General features: G+C 41.5%; 1 protein-coding gene across 1 annotated transcript in view; it reads left to right on the top strand.

Annotated features, from left to right (window-relative positions):
• The window catches only part of MEGF10 (multiple EGF like domains 10), a 243,099-nt gene extending 232,331 nt beyond the window's left edge, over positions 1-10,768 (top strand). Inside the window, exon 25 of the mRNA XM_069227282.1 lies at positions 5,551-10,768. Within this exon, the coding sequence (XP_069083383.1) occupies positions 5,551-5,711 (161 nt within the window). The 3' untranslated portion in view covers positions 5,712-10,768. The remainder of the gene's footprint in view (positions 1-5,550) is intronic.
• The last annotated feature ends 813 nt before the right edge of the window (positions 10,769-11,581 follow it).

Raw genomic sequence — 11,581 nt, forward strand, 5'->3', positions numbered from 1 at the left:
AATAATAAATAATTGAAATGGGTATATATTTTTTTTTTGTTAAGTTGCCTAATAATTATGCACAGTAATAGTCACCTGCACACACAGATATCCCCCTAACATAGCTAAAACTAAAAACAAACTAAAAACTACTTCCAAAAATATTCAGCTTTGATATTAATGAGTTTTTTGGGTTCATTGAGAACATGGTTGTTGTTCAATAATAAAATTAATCCTCAAAAATACAACTTGCCTAATAATTCTGCACTCCCTGTACTACCAAAGGGGCCCAGCAAGCGCCTATGGTCCCTTCTGTCAGCACCTTCTACAATACCAGAGTGCCCCACAGTGCAACCAAGTGGAACCCCGAGGTACTTCCTATAATATCCTAAAACCCACGCACACAAAGCCCTCCACAACAAGGGACCGGAATACCTCAACAGACGCCTCAGCTTCTACGTCCCCACCCGCCCCCTCCGCTCCGCTGGCCTCGCACTTGCTACCGTCCCTCGCACCCGCCGCTCCACGGCGGGTGGGAGATCTTTCTCCTTCCTGGCGGCCAAGACCTGGAACTCCCTCCCCACCAGCCTCAGGACCACCCAGGACCACTCCGCTTTCCGGAGACTCCTAAAGACTTGGCTGTTCGAGCAGCGATAACCCCCCCTTTCCCCCCTAGCGCCTTGAGACCCGCACGGGTGAGTAGCGCGCTTTATAAATGTTAATGATTTGATTTGATTTGATTTATAATATGACCCTTGGTCTCTGGCAACGTATGTCCTATTAAATATATGGAGCATTTGTCCAATTAGACAAAGATAGCATTTGTCCCATAAGGTTAATGGCAGTTTATCTACTGCAAAAAGCCTTCCCTAAATCCCGCCTACCATAATCATAGTTGGAAATGTTATGGTAATTTGAAGGAAGGAGAAATTTACTAATAAAACCCTGAAGTTGTGGGGACGGTTATAAATTGTTAGACTGCGTTTTTATTGTAGCATTTCTCAGTATCTCCATCCCAGTTTAGCACTTTTTCTACTGAGTACTTTGAGCACGCTTCATTGGTGGCAAAATCATTTTTTTTATATCTAATGACTAGATTTTCATAATTTTATATATTTATAATTCCTTGTGTTTTCTTCTGTTTAGGATGTTTACATGGTTTAATAAATGCACTTATATGGTATTAAGTAAAATAAAAAAAAAATTCTTACTCGCAGTATGTTAAATGTCTTTAACACAACGAAGACTAAAAACGTTTGGCCCAAACTCATTGTAATGTGTTCAGATCTGTGCAGTGCGAGATTACGAACTGTGCGGGTCAGAGAGACAGTCATATTCAACGCGCAGCTGGCGCGGTCTCTAAACCCTCAGGTTTGACAGATTTCTACATTTATGGACTTGAGCAAACTGTAATTTGTGCTAGCGCCAGCAATAATTTTGTTCAGTCAGCCCGACCCTTTACGCGTAACTACAACAGAATGATGTCCAGTGAAAGGTATCATTTAAAAGCAGTTATTGCTGACCAGTAAGCCGGAACAACATTGAAGGGAAAGAAATTAAAGGAAAAGGTCCGTTTCAAATGGAATTGCTAGCTGTGGATGCAGAAGAATAGGACCTTGGTCATGGTATGCGGCATAAAAAAAGTTATTTTGAAGTGTATAGCTTTTCCCCTTTATTCTATCGCCATCTGATGGACACTGTTTAGTATTGCGACAGGATTCGTGTATGGCTATTAGATTAAAACCAGTTGAAATATAGGTGAACCTGGTGTTGACTTGAACGAGTGTAAGTTCACCGTAAAGTATTTACGATTTTTTTTCTTCTGCTGTAAGAAGCAGAGAGAAAGGAGTACAGAAAAGATTCAGCGCTCCCTAATATTGAAAGAATAAGTACATAATATTTCTCATCCATTAAACTCTTATCACATGGTTCCATCAAACATCCAGACAAATCAATACATTGCTCTAACAAATGATTCTTATTTAGATCCCACCCACAAACGTTTAAGCTATACCTGTGACGTCCTGCTGAAACTTCTCACATGGGCACAGCTGTCATAACCCCGCACTTGGCCCACTCCCATTAGTACGCATCTCACATATACATTCATGAATAAACTTACACTAGCTGTGTGTTTGCATTTCTGTGGGAATACTTGGCCGCAGTTTTATTGCATGCATGGACTCTACGTTACATCATTGACCTTGTAAATCACAGTGCTCAGTCATAATTCAAGATGGCAAGGCCATACAACATTATTACAGTGTCATAACTCATTCTGACTGTCACAAATTATTCCGACAGGATAATAAATCATAATTACAAGACAGGTCATACATCACAGTTGACACATCATACATCATGTCTGCCATACATAAATCATTTCAGCAGGATCATAAAACCTTGCTGCATGACAGGTCATAAAATCATCAACGGTTGACATGTACTAAATTATCTCTGCCATATATCAATCAAGTCCTTGTCATTTGTTGGTCATAATTCTGCCACCTTTTGTTATTGATGTCATCCTTCATGCCACTTTTGGGGTAATAAAGTTTTGTTGGTCTTTTGATGGTTCATTCTCTTATCGTGAGTGGGGTAACCTCTTACTGCTGTTAGGCTTAACTTGCTACCTTGTCTGTCCACTTTGTGCCCTGCCAACCAGTGGGTCTGAGTTGGGAGTGCCATGCTCCGCTTACTTCCCCAACAACCTACTTAACCTGAGGGAGCAGTGGTGTCCCCCACCATATAGGGGTTCAAAAACTTAATTGGCATTACCGGGCCCTCATTGGCCCAGTGTCTTCGTGCCAACATCAGTGTGCTTTTCCTTTACAAAGGGGGCACCTTTCTCCTCTTTGGTTTGCCGCTAATGCTGTTTAATCTGGTAATTTCCAGGTCCCTGGCAGCTGTTATTGCGCTAGTCCCTCATGCCCACTTCAGTTGCGGCTTCTGACACTGCTGAGCTTTGTAGTGTGTGTAAAGCAAGACTAGAATGCCGCTCAGGGCACCCTCTACAGGTAAAGAAAAAAATTACACTAAACAAAATCAAAAGGAGTAGGGATACTGGACTGGGGAAATGCATCACCATCTCTCATCACCCAGTGCTGGAAGTAGTGGGATCCTACTAGATCACCGTTCCAGCAGATATTTCTGGAACCAGGGAAAAATCCTGAATTTGTCCTGATGTAATTTTCCTACAGTAGAGCATAATTCAGCAGTGCATGCATGTTGTCTGCATTCCGCTCGGAGCAGCAGTCAGCAGGTTGCGAGGTGGCTTTCTTATTTTAACATCCAGCTGAGCCTAAAACACAAATCTGATTTAAAGGGCCATCAGCCCTTGTTTTGTTCAAGTATCACCCTGGTTGGGAGCTATCTGAGGCCTAACACTTAGAGACCAATGCAATGGAAGGAAACTAGGCACATAGCACGTTATCACTTCACAGGTAATTAAGAGAACCCATTGGAAGTATATTTTAACTTTGTTCAACTCAGTATGTAAGAGATGTGCTTGCACTGTAAGAAAGCAAGATTTGTCTGTGTGGATGAGTAATTACAGAAATATTGATTTAAATTCCATCTACTATTGTTTTCACTTTATTCTTTATGTAGTGTAGGGTGTCAGGGAGCTTTAAATCACACACAGAGGCACAGTAAATCAGTAAATCAGTCAATGTACAGGAAACGTTACATAAGACAATGATGGTTATAATTTGTAGGAATCACATATCATCCATATTTGTAGAGATTATGGGCCTGATGACGAGTTTGGCGAGGCTGGTCGTCTTTGGACTACCAGCTTCGTAATAAGACCCTATATGTTAAGATTGAATGGTCAAGAGAAACACAAAGGGCCTGATTACGAGTTGGGCTGTTAGATACCCGTCTGCCAGACCGGTGGCGAGGAGACTGCCTTTGAGGTGGTGGTCTCCTCACCAGCCCTATTACAACTTTCCCACTGGGCTGACGGGTGGGACCAAGGCTCCTGCCTGTCAGCCTAGTGGGAAAGGTGTGGCAGAATTTTTCCCGCTTCGTAATTGACCCAGCTGCAATGCTGCCGCACTCAGGGTGCACAAGCACACTTGAAATACACACTGTCTGCACAGCAGACTGTGTGCATTTCAAGGGTGCTGGTCAGGGGGACCCTCTGTGGCTCCCTGCACTTGTTCTCCCCCAGCCTTTTCATGCCGGTCAGAACGCCATGAAAATGCTGGTGGAGAACAAGGTTGTAACCAGGGTGGCGCTGAGTTCATCACCGCCTTGGCTGATTAGCCGTCAGCCCGTTGGGATCACTGATCCTGGCAGGGACAGCAGTAGGTTGGCGGGTCTGCCGGCCAACCTCGTAATGTGGCGGTCGGACCGCCACAGCCTCGGTAGTCCTACTGCCACTGCAAGGCTGGCAGTCTTCGGACCTTCAGCCTCGTAATAAGGCTCAAAGTCAGAGTATAAAATGTAATAGAGTGGTTGGGTTTGTCAGTACTAACAAGACTTTATTACTTCTTGAATTAACCTTTCTGTGAAATCTTAGAATGACAACAGATTTAGAAAAAAACCAATAATAATCTAAGTGTTTGCAACATTAGAAGGACCATAAGAAGGGAAGTAACACAATTATTTCAGTGTCAAAAGCAGTAGTCCATTTACCCAGCTAAATAACATACAAATCTGTGATCTGCATGTTACACAATGTGCTTTGCGGCAGGCACACTAACCCTCTATTCTACTTTATGAGTCAAAACTGTGACTGGACAAAACACAGAACCCTCACAGAACTGTGATAACCACTGGAGCTTTCTACTTCCAGTATAATCCCCTCATCTCTGCACCAGGTGTTCTTAACCTTGTAAAATATTTTGAAAATGCTGCCACTTTGTGATCAATTAAGTAGTCTAGATCAGATTAACTGTCACATGTCGTTGTTGCCAATTACTTTGCAGAATATTACTTTTTTAAATAAATGTTCAGATTGACTGTCAGCCTCTGCTTTTCAAGCGTGACTCCACCTCCTTTCCTCTGCCACACATTGACCCCATATATAGGTCCCCAGTGATTTTGTCACATTGCAGCACAGCTATCATCTATGACAAATTGCAATAGAACCTATCTCTTAATGATTCTAACTTTTACCACTTACGTGACTACACAGCACGCTCTGCCATGCGCATTGATTTGAGATTAGAACATTTCTGTCTCTTTAAGGTACACTATATATGATGCAGTAACAGTCCTCTTTCACTCTTAGAAACCATCTTCCCCTCCAATCATTCTTTGGCTGTGTCTTTGCCTTGGACCCAGTACAGCGCTTTGCTGTTTTCACATAGGTTTGCACTTCATTAATATTGCACACATCTACAATATCCACCGTGTGCAATTCATCTGTTCTGTGTTGCGTGGAGCCTGTATATGCATTCTATCCAAAGCCAAGCACATAGTTCCTGTCACAACCCAGAGATTAGCCAAACGCTTATATAAATAAATGCATACAACAACACAGAAAAACAGAAAACAATAAGTGTTTTTCATATGATTTCCTACAGCTTAAATACTAATCATACTTATCCGTTGCCATTCCAGAGCCCACTGTGAGTGTCGTCCAAGGAGGAGCCTTCAGCAGTTCTGGACCTTTCACCCAAGACCCATACGACATGCCAAAAAACAGCCACATTCCCTGCCACTACGATGTGCTTCCGGTTCGGGACAGCCCTTCTCCAAAGAAAGAGGTCAGCAGTGAATGAGACCCGTGCTGAACCTCGCAACAGAGAGGAACCCTCCCACGCACACCTGTGGCTCGCCTACTAGTCTTCGTCTTAGAAGACATCTCCGATGACTCTTAACCCTTTCCGTAGACACAAATATTAACACAGACTTTTGAGCGGACATTAATGCACGCAAATAGGGCTCCATGGAGAGTTGACCATAAGATATAGGTTTCTTGATCAGATTTGCTGGGTGATTGTGACATGCGTGCTAAATATATGAAATTGCGTAAACAGTACATCGGTAAATTGGTGTAAATTTAGTTGTCCCTGTCTCGCAGCCAGTGGACTGTTTTGTGTATTAAGTTAGTAATTCACTGTGCCCCATATTGAAGTGGGTCATAAAGCAGCCAAGTGTTTGCTGTGGGCGAGGGTCCCCTCCACATGTTTTCATGGTGCTCCTCATGTCACATCACACTGACATGAAAAGAAACCGCATGAGTTCAGATCAGTGTTTGGATGAACTGCAGGGCCGTTCCAGCCGCAGTCTATGCAATGAAATCACTGTGGAGCTAAAATGGGACCGCGTCCATTATTAGGCCATTATATATGCTACTACTTAAAAATATATAAATTCACAGTGTGGCATGCAAATACAACTGATGTTGGTTGGCACATGCTGGTCGATAAAGTTCTTAGTACAGTCACTGTTCACATCAGTTTAGAAACAATTTTGAAAAATGTGCATGACTAATAACAGAAATGGCTCTTTGTTGCTGGTGGTGCATGTTTTTGATCGAATGCCAGTGGTCCTGTAGACACGGCTTCTAAAACCAGCATTATTAATGTTACCGCTGAAGTGAGATTGCGTTAATGTGAACCTAATGTTGGCACTGTGGTGTACGAACATTGGCCTTACTGGAAAAGGTGTGAAGGCATCACGCGCAGCCATGAAAACACTAGTGATCAGGACATGTGGCTCTCTGTGTGGCATTGATAGCGGCAGATGGCGTCATGGTGGGTTGGATGCCGAAAAGGACGTAATCTGCTCTTATAGCTGCATATGTGTGCGACTGTTTGAGTAGGTGTGGAAGCTGCTTGTGAAAGGCCTGCAGCATCAATCAGAGTAGCATCCATGGTAGAGGGTCGTTCAAGGAAAACCCAACTATTGCTGCTTCATCTAAGCCACACTGCATTTACAGGCAGATATTCCACCCATTGTGACGCAAGGGCAATTAACTGGTAACAGTGAAACAATTGGGAGGAGGTTACATATTTAAGTGAACTCATTTAAGTAAAAATAAAAACTAACACCTTTTCCCAAAGAAAAGTAAATAGCCAAACAAAGAGATCCAGAAATTCAACTAAAATCTTCAGCATCTGCTGTCAGCTACAAGTCCTGCATCCATTTGACCTTGCTACGCAGAATCCACCGCACATATCACAGCATTACTTCATTAAACGTGGTCTGACTTGTTTGAATGGGCCGAGTGAGTATGCGCGGAATGGGCAGGTGCCTGCTCACGCTGTAAGTTTGATCTGCGACAGGAGATTTCAGTAATATTAAGAGATGGTGATATGTACTGTAATGTAGAACCTGTAAAAAAATACCGTTTTTATTCTAATTGTTGTTAGTATTGAGGAAAGTTTTTTTTTTATGCACTGCTGCCGAGCAGGCACTTTTTTCATTTTTGTAGCATTTTTAGGGGGAATATGCTTAAGCAGGTCTTTTGCATAGAGCTGATAACTTTATTACATATACCACTATAGTTTTTTCCAGTGACCTGTACCTCACTTTAATATTTTTTACGTCTATGCTTTGTAGGGTTTTGCTTCACGCATTTTTTCATAATTTGGCTTTCGTCTTATATCGCAAATGGGCACTTTTGCAGCGCAGTATACCTTGATCCATATGTGTGGTTTGTTGTAATTTTGAAATGGTGTTTGGTGTCAAAATGTAAAAAGTGTGTTTATGAAAGGCATGAGAAATGAAAAGCAAAGGTTTAAATGTTGAACAGATAATTGTAATGCTTGTCACCATCCCCAGGTTGTTAACCCCCCATTTCGAACAAGATTTGTCCTATTGGCAGAGATACAGAAAGTGTCTTTCATGTCTGTTCAGGCTGGATTTTGTTAGGGTCACATTCAGTGTCTGTCTTGGACCAGTGATGACACTCAAATGGTGCCCTATACCTCCAGAGCTGCCTTCCAGTCCTGAATGTTTAACATTTGTACAAACTAAAGCAGCATTCACCACAACTTGCACATCCACCAATTCAGCTTGATGTCTAACATCATTTACTCTTAATAGAGTTATTACCCCAAGCTATAGGATCTAACTGTGGAAAGTTATATGTCACAGGTAATTAGCTCGCACCTGTAATTGGCTAGGGTGTCAAAAGTTTGGAGTTTCTCAAACAAATGTTGAACAGCCACTTGAGAAGTATGGTCACCCCAAATGTCCCTCGGGTTACTTGAGTAGCCAAGTAGCTGTCTTTGCCGGCTTATATTATCAGGCTGGATATCTCAGCTTTAAACAGCCATTGGCCCACAAATTATTGTAAGTATTTAATAGTCCTTCTTAAGGTGCAGCAGGCATTGTGGGGTGTTCTATGGTCTATCCAGACATCATATTCCAACCTCCAGTTAAGACTGGTACCAGACCAGCACACGCCACATGCACACAGTCCAAAAGTCAAAGCTAAGGGCCTTCAAACTAAATGTTCCCTTTGCTAAAGACCTGTGTTTGTATTTTGCTTCACATCTAGCTTGAATTTAAAAATTAAGAGTCTGATTCACAAAACTTTCTATGGAGAGTAGAATACCTTGTGCCTGGAAAATGTGACTGTGCACGTTAAACGTGAATTCTGATTCATCTAGTCAGCATCAGCGGCTTTTCAAATGTACTTATGTGACAGCTTCAGCCACAATGTGCAACATATGCAGACTTAGCCACATTCATAAGTGTCACCAAGGGATGAGGAGTGAAAGGGGAGGGGCGAAGATAATGTGAGTGGTTAATATAAATGGTGAGAACACCACCAAAATGATAACTTTGTGGACATTCATACTCATTTGTCCTGCTTCCCTCACTTATCTGCAGTTCAGCACTTACACCTAAACGGAGTAGCAGATTTGTTGCAGAAAATATGGTGCAAGTGCATGCAACACACCTGTTTATGCAGAGATTGTAAAGAAGGGAAGGTTTTACCTCGAAAAAAAATGTAAACCTGAAATTGCATTGTCACTTGAACCTTGTAAAATTCTTACGTGTTGTAAACCATTTGCGCGTGGAGCAGTTTGGAAAACAGGCGCATTGCGGGGGAAAAAAAATCATAGTTTTCAATGTAATGTAACTGTAGTTATGTTATTCAGGAAAAATTTGTGAATCTCCACGAGTCATTGTCATTGATAGCATTTGCAGCGATTGTTTACTTTTCTATGAATCAGGTCGATAAATGCATGACATGTTTCAAACAAGGGGGTATCTCATTGACCTAAAAGTGTCTTCCAATCTGTTCACCGCTCACCATTGCCTGGATTAAAGTTGCTAGTTCCCTATCTCCAAACTTCTCAATTGCTGTTCTGGCAATATTTCACGTTTTCCAAACTCATAACTTCAGCTTGTAGGTGATTCCCATATGAACCTATTGCCCATGATTCACGACTATCTCCCTGGTTGTGCTTTTGGGTAAAAATCTCCATGTAGGCCTACCCACAGGCCACGTACGCTCGTTGCACTTCAGGTTGGTTGGGATCATGTCTAAGTGATAAAAACGAAGTGATGCAGTCTCCAAAGAGCAGTAGATGTGTCAGCGCGCTTCACTTGTGCAGTGGGTAAAGAGGTTAGTTCATTTTAGCTTGGTGATCGCAACATGATTTTTGGCCCCTTATGGTCGACGCAGGTTTTATACGGTTGGACAGCTGTACTTTGAGGAAGTCAGGGTTGCAATGCTCTTTTGTGCTTCATGTTCTTCTCCACCAAAAAGGCCTTTGGGCCCTACCTTTCAGAAAGGAATGAGCATCTTACAATGTATAGGCCGCACATTGAGGCTTATAAGGGTCGGGTGTGTGTGTATGTGTGTGTGCTGCACCACAACCTTGTACTAAAGTACAGCACTTAATATCTGGCCCTCTCCGAACCAAAAACCCAACACCCCAAGTGAACTGCTCAGCATTTTGTTTGTGTAAGGTAAGAAAGTAGAAGCAAACACTCTCTAGCAAAGTCAATCTTCCTCAATGTTTAAGTATAAAAGAAAAGTAAACTAAAACCATAGATACACTCACAAACTACAAACGTTTTGAAAAAGTATAGATACAAAAACAATTGAGCAAATGACAGAGATGTCAAATATACTTGGATGATCACTTTTCGTTCCTCTGAATCTCACAATAATGTGAGTTATTTGTTGTTGCACACTTGGATATCATATAAACTGTATGATGATTGTGTAAAGAGACGAAACCCAGAAATTCATGCCAAAATGATGCGTTAGTGATTTAGATGTGGGGTGGATGAGGTGAGCTTGTTTTAAGAAAGATCAGCCTTTATGTGTTGCATAGTGTAAAAAGGTGGTTTTATTGATTCAGATCAAACAAAGAAGGACCCTTTCTTCACACAGTTTGACCCCCTCCCGGACAGAGTCCTGCATCTTTAGGGTCTAGACAGAGCACTACAGAGCTGATTTTGATGAAGATGCTTTATATTAAAGATTGTATATAATGTTACAGTAGATGTAAATCACTTAAAACTTGACTCATGTTTGATTATTTAACCTTGTACAGAAAATATTCTTTGTTTTGATAAAATATGATTCTGGGTGTTGCCAAACTGGGCCTGGCCCTTGAACATGTACCTGTTGCCACGCCCCAGACATTTTTCATTTTGATATGGCGGAAGAGTTATGTATATAAAATATGATAAATGTTTGACACTGTATGTCTGCTTTTTTCACCTACAAGAACGTCTTTTAGTTTTGAAATGTTTCTATTTTCCAAAGATGACCAATGCTCATCCGTAGGACCTGTAACTACCAGTTTTATATCACCAAACATGCCTGTAGGTTAATGCAATAAAGGTTTCTAATGAAAGTTTCAAACTTGGTTGAGGTGCTGATTATTTTATGATCACCAGTGTTTCCAGAGATCTATACATGTTCTTGAGAGGTGGTGTCTGAGAAGTGTTCCTTGACGAATGCAAGTTGAGGAACATTTTCTTCCTTGTGTCTGTGCATTACCATCTCTTACCTCCTCCCCCTCTTGCATGCTGGTTTCCTGTTCAGGCCTCAGTAAGCAATGGACGACTGACTAATGCAACCTGTTTTTTGCCACCCTTCCCCTTTATCCCTCTTCCCAAAGTAATGAGATGCATAATCTTTAGGAATGCTGGAAACATTTTACTTGTTTTGCTCTCCTTTACAAATAGAGGTTAATTCATCAGGTTGTCTTCTTTTATTATAAATTCGCTCATATCAATGTGACTCTTCATCAAGATGACCATTAGTCAAATTATGTTTGTGATTGTGAGTATTCGCCAGTTTAAATTTTCTCAAAATTCGCAGCGTTCTGTGTTATGTACATTGTTTGCTCCATTGTTCAACACAGAACCATGAAACTGAATGGGCTGTGAAGAACAGAGACATTGGCAAATTCCATTTGTCCTGGTATATTACTGTGTTTTGGACGCCTAGATTTTGACTACTGCTGGGGTCTTAAATCTGCTCATCAGACATTGTCCTGTTATGTATTTTTCTTTTTAAAGTGCAGCTTTCTGCAACAATCTTACTGGCTCAATTTATAAGTCAGGAAACCAGACTGACATGTAGTAGTGTAAAGCATTAGCACGTTGTCCAATATAAGGTTAAAGGATGATTACAGACCCTTGGTCATGCTGAAATCACTATATTAAA

This window comes from Pleurodeles waltl, chromosome 1_1, assembly GCF_031143425.1.
Source record: "Pleurodeles waltl isolate 20211129_DDA chromosome 1_1, aPleWal1.hap1.20221129, whole genome shotgun sequence".
NCBI lineage: Eukaryota > Metazoa > Chordata > Amphibia > Caudata > Salamandridae > Pleurodeles > Pleurodeles waltl.